The 15,919-nt window shown below is 32.1% G+C and overlaps 2 protein-coding genes across 2 annotated transcripts in view; one reads left to right on the forward strand and one right to left on the reverse strand.

Moving 5' to 3' along the window:
• The window catches only part of LOC120420676 (keratin, type I cytoskeletal 9-like), a 74,771-nt gene extending 63,202 nt beyond the window's left edge, over positions 1-11,569 (reverse strand). The window contains exons 1-2 of the mRNA XM_039583774.2: positions 11,104-11,569; positions 2,772-3,519 (exon numbers count right to left, since the gene is read on the reverse strand). The gene's annotated coding sequence lies outside the window, so the exon portion shown is untranslated. The remainder of the gene's footprint in view (positions 1-2,771; positions 3,520-11,103) is intronic.
• A 3,859-nt stretch (positions 11,570-15,428) lies between these two features.
• Positions 15,429-15,795, forward strand: LOC120420654 (chymotrypsin-elastase inhibitor ixodidin-like). The gene is made up of 2 exons (XM_039583738.2): positions 15,429-15,495; positions 15,564-15,795. Exons 1-2 carry the CDS (start codon positions 15,429-15,431, stop codon positions 15,773-15,775), a joined length of 279 nt encoding a protein of 92 aa, XP_039439672.1. The 3' UTR covers positions 15,776-15,795.
• The last annotated feature ends 124 nt before the right edge of the window (positions 15,796-15,919 follow it).

Below are 15,919 nucleotides of genomic sequence, written 5' to 3' on the forward strand. Positions count from 1 at the left end.
TAAAAGCATGAAAACTGAAAACTCACCGATATGAATAAATGAAATTTCAATTATTTTTCAAAGAACTGCTTTTGTACAAGGAATAACAAATAAATTTCCAAAATACTTATTTTTGCAACGTTATCAATTTTTTTCGAATTGAAGGAATTTTAAGTTTAAAAGTTTCGAAAATTGTTCAGATCTTTTTTAACAATTTAAAAATATTTTATATCCGGTAGTTTTTTCATTATTACCTAATAAGGTCTCATTTTTAAACCAACGATATCTTGGAAACTATTGGTTCAATTTCCAATGTGAAAAAAAATAATTTTCTTTTCAATAAACATATGTTTTAAATATTTGAATTCAAGCTTAATTTTGAAAATGTCCAAACTTTTTGTAGCTTGATCTCAAATTATTTTTTAATTTAGTTTTTTGTATAGAGCAGAAAATTTCACAGAAGTATTATTTTTAACATTGAAAATCTAATCAAAATAATTCCAAAGATATCTTCAGTGTTGAGGGTCTAATTGGGTTAAACTAAATAATTTTTTTTTTTTTGATTATTTTGAACTTTAAAAGACTATATTTCAGCAACCAGTAGTCATCCTATTAACTAAGTCTGAAAACGGTAATTGCAGAAAATTTTCTCAGTTTGATCAAATAATGAAATAACTCCGATACATAAAAGATATGAAAAAATCAAAAATAAAAAAACATGTTTAGGGAATTTAACTTCTGAGCAATTCTCTGAGATTTCGGTCATTCGTTTTTTTGTATTTTTTAATCCGGCTGAAACTTTTTTGGTGCCTTCGGTATGCTCAAAGAAGCCATTTTGCATCATGAGTTTGTCCATATAATTTTCCATACAAATTTGGCAGCTGTCCATACAAAAATGATATGTGAAAATTCAAAAATCTGTATCTTTTGAAGGAATTTTTTGATCGATTTGGTGTCTTCGGCAAAGTTGTAGGTATGGATATGGACTACACTGAAAAAAATGATACACGGTAAAAAAAATTGTTGATTTTTAATTTAACTTTTTGTCACTAAAACTTGATTTGCAAAAAATACTATTTTAATTTTTTTTTATTTTTTGATATGTTTTAGAGGACATAAAATGCCAACTTTTCAGAAATTTCCAGAATGGGCAAAAAATCGTTGACCGAGTTATGATTTTTTGAATCAATACAGATTTTTTCAAAAAATCGAAATATTGGTCGCAAAAAATTTTCAACTTCATTTTTCGATATAAAATCGAATTTGCAATCAAAAAGTACTTTAGTGAATTTTTGATAAAGTGCACCGTTTTCAAGTTATAACCATTTTTGGGTAACTTTTTTGGAAATAGTCACAGTTTTTCATTTTTTTTTAAAATAGTGCCCATGTTTGCCCACTATTGAAAAAAATATTTTTGAATAGCTGAGAAAATTCTCCATATTTTGCTTTTTCGGACTTTGTTGATACGACCCTCAGTTGCTGACATATTGCCATGCAAAGGTAAAAAAACAGGAAAATTGATGTTTTCTAAGTCTCACCCAAACAACCCACAATTTTCTAATGTCGATATTTCAGCAACTATAGGCAACTATATTTTTGATAATATTTTTTTCGAAAGGATCGGAAAATTTCACAAATGTTTCATATTTTAACATTGTAAATCGGACCATTAATTGCTGAGATATCGACATTAGAAAATGGTGGGTTGTTTGGGTGAGACTTAGAAAACATCAATTTTCCTGTTTTTTTTACCTTTGCATGGCAATATCTCAGCAACTATGGGTCGAATCAACAAAGTTCAATAAAGCAAAATATAGAAATTTTTCTCAGCTTTTCAAAAATATTTTTTTCAAAGGTGGGCAAAAATGGGCACTAATTTAAAAAAATGAAAAACTGCGACTATTTTCAAAAAAGTTACATAAAAATGGTTATAACTTGAAAACGGTGCACTTTATCAAAAATTCACTAAAGTACTTTTTGATTGCAAATTCGATTTTATATCGAAAAATGAAGTTGACAAATTTTTGCGACCAATATTTCGATTTTTTTTAAAAATCTGTATTGATTCAAAAAATCATAACTCGGTCAAAGATTTTTTGCCCATTCTGGAAATTTCTGAAAAGTTGGCATTTTATGTCCTCTAAAACATATCAAAAAATAAAAAAAATAAAAATAGTGTTTTTTTGCAAATCAAGTTTTAGTGACAAAAAGTTAAATTAAAAATCACCAAATTACAACTTTGTTGAAGACACCAAATCGATCAAAAAATTCCTTCAAAAGATACAGATTTTTGAATTTTCGCATATCATTTTTGTATGGACAGCTGCCAAATTTGTATGGAAAATTATATGGACAAACTAATGATGCAAAAGGGCTTTTTTGGGTATACTGAAGGCACCAAAAAAGTTTCAGCCGGATTAAAAGATACAAAAATTAAAATTAAAGAAAAAAGACCGATTCCGTAGAGAACTGCTCTTCTACAGATATAACGTTGAATAAAAAACAAAAGAAAATACAAATGTTCAAATCACGAAAAATTATGCAAAATTCTAGTAAATTAGTCAACAATAATTTTTTTTTAAATATGAAAGTAAGATTTGTTGCAAATTTTTCGAATGCTGATTTTCGAAACATGATCACCTCAAAAATTGCACTCCTTTCTTAGTATTGATGCCCCCTATCGAATCCCTCCCCCTCATCAGCTGGGTGGTTTGTTGAATTTATGTTTCGCTGCACTTGACTCGTTTACTCAACGAACACACACACACACAAAGCCCCCAAAAAGTACATACCTTAGGGGTACCTTTGAAGTTATCCGCCTGACCTCCTCCTCCTCCTCCTACTCCTTGATCCACTATGTACTGGTACTGGCTCACCAATACGGTGACACTTCGCCGACGCAGACAACAAGGACCAGCTAATGGGATTGTACGGGTGTGCACACTAACACAGCACTCTGCTGCTTCCACTTTCCCTCCCCCCGGCGAGCTTTTCCACCGACAACTTGGTATATGTACTAGATGTATGTACGCTCCACCTAGTCGACGCTGTTGTAAAGCATCGGTTTTGTTTTGCTTCCACGAATAATCATATCGATTATTATCTTCATCCTTGGGACTTGCCGCGTTAGTTTTTTCCTGTCATTTTCCTTGGAATTTCTGACGTCAACTCACTTTCCACAACAACACCAAAGGGAAGAATGACTTTTCCGCGCTTTTCCACTCGCCGAGATTCGCACACACTTGCACACACAAGAAGCGCGTTTGGGGCTGGTTGGTTGGGCCGGGGGAAAATCTCTAATCGAAATCGATTTTCCGCTTCTGCTCGCTGCCTGGTTGCTGCTTCCCAGTGTGTAGAGTGTTGTGTAGTTTGTACTTGTTGCAAGACTCGGGCGTCGTTTGCCACTATGCTTTGGAAGAATGGGGCCTATGTTGCGCTTTTCGTTGTGAGCCAACTCATGCTTTTGGTTGTTTTTTGTTTTTTTTTTTTTGTTTTTTGGAGGAAATTGCGGACGTCGCTCCGACGAGGAAAGTTCCACGGCTAGGTGCGAGAGGGGGAGAAATAAAGATAGAAAAAAATATACAAACATCTATTTCAATTTACACATACAAACATTAAAGTAAAGTCTCTAGTTAAAAAAAATACTTTAAGTTATTGTTGGTCGAAGTGAAGTCCGAGATAAAATCGTCGTGCAAATGCATTTATGGCTAAATTGAGTTCAGAAAACCATTTTTTTCAAATTTATTTTTCATTTTTGTTCATGCTTCTTGATTTCCTCTTAAAATCAGGGGACAAACAAAAATTATTATGATGGTAAACTTTTTTTTAATGATAAAATCTTGTTCAATCGATTTTAAAGTATTCAGAACACGTGTAACATTTTTAAACCAACAAGCAACCCCTTAGTTTTATTGAGGTTTTATGGTAGCATCTTGATTGTTTAAAAGTTTTATGTTGGCTTTCACAGCAATCAATAACCATGAGCTGATTTAAAGGTTCTAAGAAGGTTTTATGCCTCGGACATAAAACCTGATGGCAATAAAATCTAAACGGCTTACAATGAGGTTTTATGAAAGTTTTGAGAGAGTCTTGAAAACCCGATGGCTAATGGATAGTATAATGGTTATTGTAGCTGTCAATTGCCTTTAGGCTTGCAAAAAGCCTACTTAAAACCATAAGCTCCTTGAAAATCATTTAACGCGGTCAAATATAGCAATGCATAAATATTGCGCTAAACGCGTGGTTTTATTGTTTGTGATTGCTACGATCTTGGTAGAAAAAATTGAAAAAGCAATAAATTTGATTAGCATTTGATGAAACACACATTTATGCTGAATTTCTGACATAACAAGGGGAACAGCATCTAATTCCAGCGTGCCTCTAATGTTGGCAGGTCAGAACTTTGACATTCAATTAAAGCTTATCAAAAGCTTTTTCAACTGAACTCGAGTGATAAATTACACCATAAGAAGGGAGCAAGCAAGTTTCTATCAAAAGTTTTGCAAAATTAGTTGTTTAAATAGTGAAAATCAGCAAATTGGATGGAGTTAGGAGCGAGTGCTTAACCTGCCAAAAATACGAGAATTCCCCCTAGTTCGACGTTCAAAAATGTGTTAAATTTTTTTTTTCAAAAATCTGCAAAAAAAATAATTAAAAATTGTTATTACAAAAGGGTTATTATTGATTTTTTTTCTTGTTTTTATTTGGTTGGCATTATCTTCCCCACATTTATTGATAAATTTTTAACCGCATTTTATCATTTGGCAAGTCAAAGACCCAGAATAAAATCGGTCTGGCCGTTTGAACGACGTTTGAAGACGTATGAAATGTCATTTTTCCATAACTCCTAACTGGATTTTAACAAAGGTTTTAAAAGGCTTTGAGGAGGTTGTTAGGATTCAATTTTAAAGCCTTGAACTCCTATGTAGGTTTTATAAAAAGGCCATGCCAACCAATTGCGGAGGTCCTTTTGGGTTTTAACAGAGTTTTATCGGAGTTCTGGGGATGCTGTTACGAAGAGCTGGTTTTGATGTTGGTTTTGGCTGATAGATTTTATAGCGGTTATAACAGCTTTGATAAAGCCTAAAATTTTAAATTTGAATTTCTTTCTTTTGAATTTTTTGAATTTAATTTTTATGAATTAATTGATAATTTGTTTTTACTGTTTAAATGATAATGGTGCCATTCTTTAGCAGTCAGCAGCAGAAAACGATTGAATGAATTGAACTAATTCTACTTGGACAGTATTACTTAGAATGTTAACTGCCTCCAATTAAAATTCCATCCAATTAGGTCTATTCTGTAAAAATTGGCAAGAAAACCCGTAAAAATCTCGACTCTGCTCTGGGCGGGAAAGGGTTTTATCTGTTATTTAGAATTTCTCAAGGCATAATCAAAAGAAATTTGATGATTGTATACAAGTTTCAACAGATTTTAGGTACTTCTTAAAAAAATTCCTGTAAAATCAAAAAAAAAAAGTTGTACTATGCCGTCAACGAAGAAACACCTCTTTCTTGGTGCCAAATATCATACTTGCCTAGTTTTTCATCATCACACCGTGTTCTCTTTGCAAACAAATTAATGTTTATCATGTGAATGATCTGAATAGTATTTATTGATACACTGGACAAGTTTTTTTTATCAGAGCAATTTTTAGCTCGTTTGGTCTAGTTTGCAAAAAATAGAGTTTTTTTTTAAAGGTCTTATAAGCTATTGTGTTTCATACATTTATAGGACATATTAACAGTCAAAACCCGAAGCCTGCAAAATGCGTTACAGTAAATTTTCGCAGGCTTGGGAAATATGCAAAATAGCACCAAACTTCAATGTTTTATAGTGTTTTGGAATCGTCAGAATGTCTACTTTAAGGAAAAAATATGCAAATTAGTGGATTTTTGGGCGGGGCTCGGGGGGGAGGGGGTTAACGAAAAAATATCCGAGCAAAATGCGTTACAGTAAATTTGTAAAATTTATATCTTATGCAAAACATGACCAAAACTCAAAGTTTTATAGTGCTTTGGAAAGGTCTTCACATGAACTTTATGTTAAAAATATAAAAAGACTACGTTTTCCATAAAGTTTTACTAAAAAAGTTAAGTAAACATTTATTGTTCTATATACTAATATCAGTAAGAGAGTAAAAACATGACTTTTCATTAGAAACATAATCATGCGACATATCCAACTTCTCCAAATTTCATGAATAGTCATTCTGCAACAAAATTGAACCGATTCAGCTGAACCGGTTCACCCAACCGGTTCAATAGTTGTACCGGTTGAACATTACTGGCACAAAATGTATCATGCGACATGTCTAACTCTTTCAAATTGCCTGAAAAGTCATTCTGTAGCAAAATTGAACCGATTCAGCTGAACCGGTTCATCCAACCGGTTCGATAGTTGTACCGGTTAAACATTTCTGGCACAAAATGTAGCATGCGACATATCTAACTCTTTCAAATTGCCTGAAAAGTCATTTTGTAACAAAATTGAACCGATTCAGCTGAACCGGTTCATCCAACCGGTTCAATAGTTGTACCGGTTGAACATTTCTGGCACAAAATGTAGCATGCGACATATCTAACTCTTTCAAATTGCCTGAAAAGTCATTATGTAGCAAAATTGAACCGATTCAGCTGAACCGGTTCATCCAACCGGTTCGATAGTTGTACCGGTTGAACATTTCTGGCACAAAATGTAGCATGCGACATGTCTAACTCTTTCAAATTGCCTGAAAAGTCATTCTGTAACAAAATTGAACCGATTCAGCAGAACCGGTTCATCCAACCGGTTCGATAGTTGTACCGGTTGAACATTTCTGGCACAAAATGTAGCATGCGACATATCTAACTCTTTCAAATTGCCTGAAAAGTCATTCTGTAACAAAATTGAACCGATTCAGCTGAACCGGTTCATCTAATCTAATTTAAAGAATTTAAAAAAAATCAAGAATTTAAAGAATTCAAAGAATTTACAGAATTTAAAGAATTTAAAGAATTTTAAGAATTTTAAGAATTTAAAGAATTTAAAGAATTTAAAGAATTTAAAGAATTTAAAGAATTTAAAGAATTCAAAGAATTTAAAGAATTTAAAGAATTTAAAGAATTTAAAGAATTTAAAGAATTTAAAGAACTTAAAGAATTTAAAGAATTTAAAGAATTTAAAGAATTTAAAGAATTTAAAGAATTTAAAGAATTTAAAGAATTTAAAGAATTTAAAGAATTTAAAGAATTTAAAGAATTTAAAGAATTTAAAGAATTTAAAGAATTTAAAGAATTTAAAGAATTCAAAGAATTTAAAGAATTTAAAGAATTTAAAGAATTTAAAGAATTTAAAGAATTTAAAGAATTTAAAGAATTTAAAGAATTTAAAGAATTTAAAGAATTTAAAGAATTTAAAGAATTTAAGGAATTTAAAGAATTTAAAGAATTTAAAAAATTTAAAGAATTTAAAGAATTTAAAGAATTTAAAGAATTTAAAGAATTTAAAGAATTTAAAGAATTTAAAGAATTTAAAGAATTTAAAGAATTTAAAGAATTTAAAGAATTTAAAGAATTTAAAGAATTTAAAGAATTTAAAGAATTTAAAGAATTTATAGAATTTAAAGAATTTATAGAATTTAAAGAATTTAAAGAATTTAAAGAATTTAAAGAATTTAAAGAATTTAAAGAATTTAAAGAATTTAAAGAATTTAAAGAATTTAAAGAATTTAAAGAATTTAAAGAATTTAAAGAATTTAAAGAATTTAAAGAATTTAAAGAATTTAAAGAATTTAAAGAATTTAAAGAATTTAAAGAATTTAAAGAATTTAAAGAATTTAATGAATTTAAAGAATTTAAAGAATTTAAAGAATTTAAAGAATTTAAAGAATTTAAAGAATTTAAAGAATTTAAAGAATTTAAAGAATTTAAAGAATTTAAAGAATTTAAATAATTTAAAGAATTTAAAGAATTTAAAGAATTTAAAGAATTTAAAGAATTTAAAGAATTTAAAGAATTTAAAGAATTTAAAGAATTTAAAGAATTTAAAGAATTTAAAGAATTTAAAGAATTTTAAGAATTTTAAGAATTTAAAGAATTTTAAGAATTTAAAGAATTTTAAGAATTTAAAGAATTTTAAGAATTTGAAAAAAATTAAGAATTTTAAGAATTTTAAGAATTTTGAGAATTTTAAGAATTTTAGGAATTTTAAGAATTTTAAGAATTTTAAGAATTTTAAGAATTTTAAGAATTTTAAGAATTTTAAGAATTTTAAGAATTTTAAGAATTTTAAGAATTTTAAGAATTTTAAGAATTTTAAGAATTTTAAGAATTTTAAGAATTTTAAGAATTTTAAGAATTTTAAGAATTTTAAGAATTTTATGAATTTTATGAATTTTAAGAATTTTAAGAATTTTAAGAATTTTAAGAATTTTAAGAATTTTAAGAATTTTAAGAATTTTAAGAATTTTAAGAATTTTAAGAATTTTAAGAATTTTAAGAATTTTAAGAATTTTAAGAATTTTAAGAATTTTAAGAATTTTAAGAATTTTAAGAATTTTAAGAATTTTAAGAATTTTAAGAATTTTAAGAATTTTAAGAATTTTAAGAATTTTAAGAATTTTAAGAATTTTAAGAATTTTAAGAATTTTAAGAATTTTAAGAATTTTAAGAATTTTAAGAATTTTAAGAATTTTAAGAATTTTAAGAATTTTAAGAATTTTAAGAATTTTAAGAATTTAAAGAATTTTAAGAATTTTAAGAATTTTAAGAATTTTAAGAATTTTAAGAATTTTAAGAATTTTAAGAATTTTTTTAAAATTTTAAGAATTTTGAGAATTTTAAGAATTTAGAGAATATAAAGAATTTAAAAAAATTAAAGAATTTAAGGAAGCATGACTTTTCAACCGGTAAGATGAACCGGTTCAGCTGAATCGGTTCAATTTTGTTACAGAATGACTTTTCAGGCAATTTGAAAGAGTTAGATATGTCGCATGCTACATTTTGTGCCAGAAATGTTCAACCGGTACAACTATTGAACCGGTTGGATGAACCGGTTCAGCTGAATCGGTTCAATTATGTTACAAAATGACTTTTCAGGCAATTTGAAAGGGTTAGATATGTCGCATTCTACATTTTGTGCCAGAAATGTTCAACCGGTACAACTATTGAACCGGTTGGATGAACCGGTTCAGCTGAATCGGTTCAATTTTGTTACAAAATGACTTTTCAGGCAATTTGAAAGAGTTAGACATGTCACATGCTACATTTTGTGCCAGAAATGTTCAACCGGTACAACTATCGAACCGGATGGGTGAACCGGTTCAGCTGAATCGGTTCAATTTTGCTACAGAATGACTTTTCAGGCAATTTGAAAGAGTTAGATATGTCGCATGCTACATTTTGTGCCAGAAATGTTCAACCGGTACAACTATTGAACCGGTTGGATGAACCGGTTCAGCTGAATCGGTTCAATTTTGTTACAGAATGACTTTTCAGGCAATTTGAAAGAGTTAGATATGTCGCATGCTACATTTTGTGCCAGAAATGTTCAACCGGTACAACTATCGAACCGGTTGGATGAACCGGTTCAGCTGAATCGGTTCAATTTTGCTACAGAATGACTTTTCAGGCAATTTGAAAGAGTTAGATATGTCGCATTCTACATTTTGTGCCAGAAATGTTCAACCGGTACAACTATTGAACCGGTTGGATGAACCGGTTCAGCTGAATCGGTTCAATTTTGTTACAAAGTGACTTTTCAGGCAATTTGAAAGAGTTAGACATGTCACATGCTACATTTTGTGCCAGAAATGTTCAACCGGTACAACTATCGAACCGGTTGGATGAACCGGTTCAGCTGAATCGGTTCAATTTTGCTACATAATGACTTTTCAGGCAATTTGAAAGAGTTAGATATGTCGCATGCTACATTTTGTGCCAGAAATGTTCAACCGGTACAACTATCGAACCGGTTGGATGAACCGGTTCAGCTGAATCGGTTCAATTTTGCTACAGAATGACTTTTCAGGCAATTTGAAAGAGTTAGACATGTCGCATGATACATTTTGTGCCAGAAATGTTCAACCGGTACAACTATTGAACCGGTTGGGTGAACCGGTTCAGCTGAATCGGTTCAATTTTGTTGCAGAATGACTATTCATGAAATTTGGAGAAGTTAGATATGTCGCATGATTATGTTTCTAATGAAAAGTCATGTTTTTATTCTCTTACTGATATTAGTACATAGAACAATAAATGTTTACTTAACTTTTTTAGTAAAACTTTATGGAAAACGTAGTCTTTTTATATTTTTAACATAAAGTTCATGTGAAGACCTTTCCAAAGCACTATAAAACTTTGAGTTTTGGTCATGTTTTGCATAAGATATAAATTTTACAAATTTACTGTAACGCATTTTGCTCGGATATTTTTTCGTTAACTCGGGGGAGGGCCCCCCGAGCCCCGCCCAAAAATCCACTAATTTGCATATTTTTTCCTTAAAGTAGACATTCTGACGATTCCAAAACACTATAAAACATTGAAGTTTGGTGCTATTTTGCATATTTCCCAAGCCTGCGAAAATTTACTGTAACGCATTTTGCAGGCTTCGGGTTGTACAGGGAAATTTTTTTCTTCGAGTCTTGACTGTTAAAAAAACTCTAATGTTTGGCCCAATATAACACATAAGTCAATTGTGAAAATTGAATGTTTAGCTAAACAAAATGACAGTTGATTTAGACTAAAGTTAGGAGTATTGTGAAAAATATTACTTTTGAAAAAATCTTGTAAATTTTTATAAAAGAATATCGAAAGACATTTGAGAATTGCTTTAATTCCTATGTTCGCATAAATGTCTCATATGCAAAAACAGCAAGCAAAGAACATGTGCTATGTGCTCAATTTTTGTGAAAAAACTGGATTCCCTCGTTTTTTTTTGGAACTAAGTTCTGTAAAATTTTAGTTTTTTTTAAACAAACTGCATTAATTAAAAAGTGATAAAAATGCATATGAGAAATTTATGCGAACAGGAGCAGTATATACTTTGAAGATCTCAACTTTATCACACACATAGAAGTAACCTAAAAGGAGATCGCTGTTTTTTTGCGAATTGGTTTGAAATCCCACACGTTGAATAAATACCTACAATCAAAGTTTCGAAAACCGATCGATTTCAAAACCGCTTTGCCACTGGAACTCCTTCCTCGATCCAGACACGATAAGACTGATAACAAAGCTTTCCTTTGATCGCCCAAAACAGGGTTCGCACCGCACTTTTAGAACCCACGAAAGCACTTCGACCTTTTTTTCCCTGTCAGGACTCTGGCCTGGCCTGGCCGTCCTATATACAGCCGCAATCCGCTATGTAACGGCACATGGGCGCAGTACGCACTCACACACAAACACTCCCGCCCCTAAAAGTGGGCATCACCACCACCCACTGACGACAACCCACAACAACACATGGGCAAGTTGGCGCCCAACGTCGCCGCCATCACCACCACCCCACAGCTGATAACGTCGGATGCTGTAGACGACCCGAGGACCACCACCATGGCGGCGGAGGACATCCTCCGTCTCTCTCTCTCTCTCTCTCTGACTCACACTCTCCCCTGTTCCGTACTATCACACAAAAGCGCGCGCCCGGACAGCAACTCTGGAGGATTGCCGAAAACCGAACCGACCGGGACGAAGGACCAACACGAACTGTGCGTGGCTCTGGTCCGCGTTACCGGGGAAAGCAACCACCGCTTGGAAAATGGTCATCGGGAAAACTTTGGAACTCGGCGCTCTCGTGGTGGTGAGAGGTGAGAGTGATGAGTTGCTTTGAGAGGTGAGTGACTTGACTGGAATAAGGATGTGATAAGAAAGTTGGAAGCATTGAGCGCGCAAAGTTTGAAATAAAACACGTGGGTAACAATAAGAATCGCTTGTAGCGAATAAGCTTTTTGAACAATCTCATGGCAAAATAATCTTACAATTGAAGCTAATAGCAAAAAATTGAGATAAAAGCAAGGCAGTAAAGGTCCAATAAAAAAAGTTTTTAAATATCCTTGTCATTAGTCTTAAACGCCCTAGAAAGCAAAAAAATAGAATTTTGGTTATTGAACTTTCAAAAAACCTCAGATAAAAAAAAAAACAATTTTTGGAGCAAGTTGGTTAAAATTGTGTGAGAACTTTCTCTATGAACAAAGCGACCATTTTGTATCATTGTTTTGTCGATGCAAATCTCTGCACAATTTTGATAGCTTTCTTCAATTTTGCCATCAAAATTCTGAAGTAAAACATTCCCATTCAGTACATTTCAAATTTTAGGATTAATTTTATGTTTTTTTAATATTTTTTACACCAAAGATTTTTTTTTTCGCTAATACTTCTATTTGTCATCGAACATCAGTCCTGAGAATAAATCATCTGAATAAATACAATGACCAATCATTTTCATCAATAAGGGATCATCCACAAACCACCCTCGTGGACAATTGTCCATACAAAAAAAAATTTTTTTGTATGGAGCGTGGACAATCGCCAGAATGATGAATTTTCAAGCAAAATTTTACCACTAAAAATGTATTTTCAAAAATACATATTTTTTGCTTTGCCAGTTTTGCATACTCTGCTACTGTTCCTAAAAAAACTTCAAAGAAAAAGGCGGCCAAAATTGCTGCTTGATGCTTTCTTCGGACTGGCTGCGCTTGTGTTCGATTAGATTAGATTAGATTAAAGAAAAAGGCGGCCAAAATTGATTGAAATTTAAATGTGAGCAATTCTCTACCAAAACCGGAAATGGATTTTATTTGTATTTTTTGATTTGGCTCAAACTTTGTGGGGGCCTTCCCTATGACCAAATAAGCTGTTTTGCGTCATTGGTTCACCCATACAAGTCTCCATACAATTTTGGCTGCTGTCCATACAAAAATGGTATGTAAATATTCAAACAGCTGTAACTTTTGAGTAAATTTTCTGATCAATTTCGTGTCTTCGGCAAAGTTGTAGGTATTGTTGAGGACTTTTGAGAAAAAAATAGGTACACGGAAAAAAAATTGCAGATTTTTAATCAACTTTTTTTTCACTAAAACTCAATTTCCCAAAATACGTATTTTTTTGAATTTCGAGATTTTTTGATATGTTTTAAGGGACAAAAATCCGCAACTTTTGAGCCATAGAGAAACATGGTCAAAAAATCTGACACCGAGTTATGATTTTTTGAAAAAATAGTGATGTTTGGAAAAAATCGAAGTTTCATGCAAAAACAAGTTTGACATTATTTTTTAATGCAATTTGCAATCGAAAAATACTTTACAGATTTTTTGATAAAAAGCTCCGTTTTCAAGATATAGCCACCGAAAAATTGATTTTAGCGAAATATTTGCAGTTTTTCAATTTTTAAAAATAGTGACCATGAGTGACCATTTCTAAAAATATTTTTTTTGAAAAGTTCAGAAAATTTGCTATAAAATTGTCAAAGAGACATTGAAGATTGGACCTCTGGTTGCTGAAATACAGCGGCTTAAAGAAAAAGAAACAGGAAAAATGAAGTTTTTTAAGTTTCACCCATACCACTCACCATTTTCTAATGTCGATGTCTCAGCAACTAATGGTCCGATTTTCAATGTTAAAATATGAAACATTCGTAAAATTTTCCGATCTTTTCGAAAAAAATATTTTGAATTTTTTTAAATCAAGACTAACATTTCAAAAGGGCCAAACATAGAATATTACGCCCTTTTGAAATGTTAGTCTTGATTTAAAAATTTTCAAAATATTTTTTTCGAAAAGATCGGAAAATTTCACGAATGTTTCATATTTTAACATTGAAAATCGGACCATTAGTTGCTGAGATATCGTCATTAGAAAATGGTGGGTTGTTTTGGTGAGATTTAGAAAACTTCAATTTTCGTGTTTCTTTTTCTTAAAGCGGCTCTATCTCAGCAACCCGATGTCCAATCTTCAATGTCTCTTAGACAATTTTATAGCAAATTTTCTGAACTTTTCAAAAAAAAAAAAATTAGAAATGGTCACTCATGGTCACTATTTTTAAAAATTGAAAAACTGCAAATATTTCGCTAAAATCAATTTTCCGGTGGCTATATCTTGAAAACGGAGCTTTTTATCAAAAAATCTGTAAAGTACTTTTCGATTGCAAATTCAATTTTGCATTAAAAAATAATGTCAAACTTGTTTTTTCATGAAACTTTGATTTTTTTAAAACATCACTATTTTTTCAAAAAATCATAACTCGGCGTCAGATTTTTTTACCATGTTTCTCTATGGCTCAAAAGTTGCGGATTTTTGTCCCCTAAAACATATCAAAAAATCTCGAAAATCAAAAAAATACGTATTTTGGGAAATTGAGTTTTAGTGAAAAAAAGTTGATTAAAAATCTGCAATTTTTTTCCTTGTACCTATTTTTTTCTCAAAAGTCCTCAACAATACCTACAACTTTGCCGAAGACACCAAATTGATCAGAAAATTTACTCAATACATTGAGATATTTAATTAAAAGTTTTTTTTGGTTTTTTAAAAGTTTTCGATGTTTAGTTTTTTTTACTGAAATTTTTTTTCGCTAAAATGCTGAGGTGTAAAAAGAGGTTTGCAAATGCCTTAACAATCAAACCTTCGGACACCTAGTTTCGAGTAGGAATCTCGCAATCGAGAACGCCAAGGCAACGCTGTAGAGCGAATAATTTGATTTTTTTAGGTGTAACAGAAAAAATAGCTAAGTATACGTTTCTTGATCATCACTACCCTGAGGGCTAGAAATATTACTTCATGGATGGCGCCATGGCGCCTAAGCAGTTTTCAAAAGCACAGAACAAAAGGTCAAACACATCGCGAAACAGATAAACACACGTTCCAACTCCATACAATAAGTTATGTTATTTATCTGAGTTGTAAACAAACTTGTTTCCATGCAATTAGATTGAACCAGCTGCAAGTATAAGTAAATCACAACCGAAACTTGATAGTTGATAGTTTTAGACGAAACGCGCTGGTTCAAATGAAACTGTTGATCTTGACCATCACGATTTACTTAGGCACATTCCTCCTCCAGAATGTCCAGAGTGACCGAGGTAAAGTCCCAAATGAAATATTCTGCATTAATTTGACTAAATTTTCTTTCTATCACACACAAGTGTTCAAATCTAGACCATCTTCACACCGGTTTTCAAAATGTGGCTGGGATGACCCGTATCGTCTTCGTGAAACGAACACCGAACCGTCTGGCGCAGACAACGTCGTCAGCGAAACCAACAAGTTCGTTGAATCCGTTGCATTGCATCGTACATTCCTTATTCCTTTTGAGCTAAGTCCAAATAAAGTCACGTCCTTAAGATCATTCCATTGCACTGCACAATCGCACGGGTGGTCACGTACTGTCTAGCTGTGCTTTCTTATCGTTTAACAAAGTTTATATAAAACTCGTTCATATCCATTTTAACTGAATGAATTCATAACTAACTATCCACCATGAAGATCATCCTTTTGTCCGCACTCATCGCCATCTGTTTCTACACCTGCGCAGCGCAAACTGGTGGTAATTTTGATCCTTTAACCTTTCTCCCGATATTTCGCTAACCGACAGCCCTTCCAATGATCTGCCAGCACCGATAAAATGTGGCCCCAACGAAACCTTCGACAAGTGCGGACCGAGCTGCCCGGAGACGTGCGAATCGAAGCTGTATCCACCACCACCTTGCGTACAGCAGTGTCGCCGGGGATGCTTCTGCAATCTGGGATACGTCCGAAACACTGCGGGCGAGTGTGTCCCGACGGGCGAGTGTTGGCCGAAACTGATGACCACGGGAAAGAATTGAGAGGCTGAGGAATTGGTGGGAACCGAGACTGCTGAGCCATGAGAAGATTTTGAATAAATGCTTGAACTGATTGTTTGTTTTTGGTTTATTTTTGTCGAAAATAAAAACGCATGAAAGTCGGATTTTGACCTATCACATGCACTA

This window comes from Culex pipiens, chromosome 3 (genome assembly GCF_016801865.2).
Source record: "Culex pipiens pallens isolate TS chromosome 3, TS_CPP_V2, whole genome shotgun sequence".
Classification (NCBI taxonomy): Eukaryota; Metazoa; Arthropoda; class Insecta; order Diptera; family Culicidae; genus Culex; species Culex pipiens.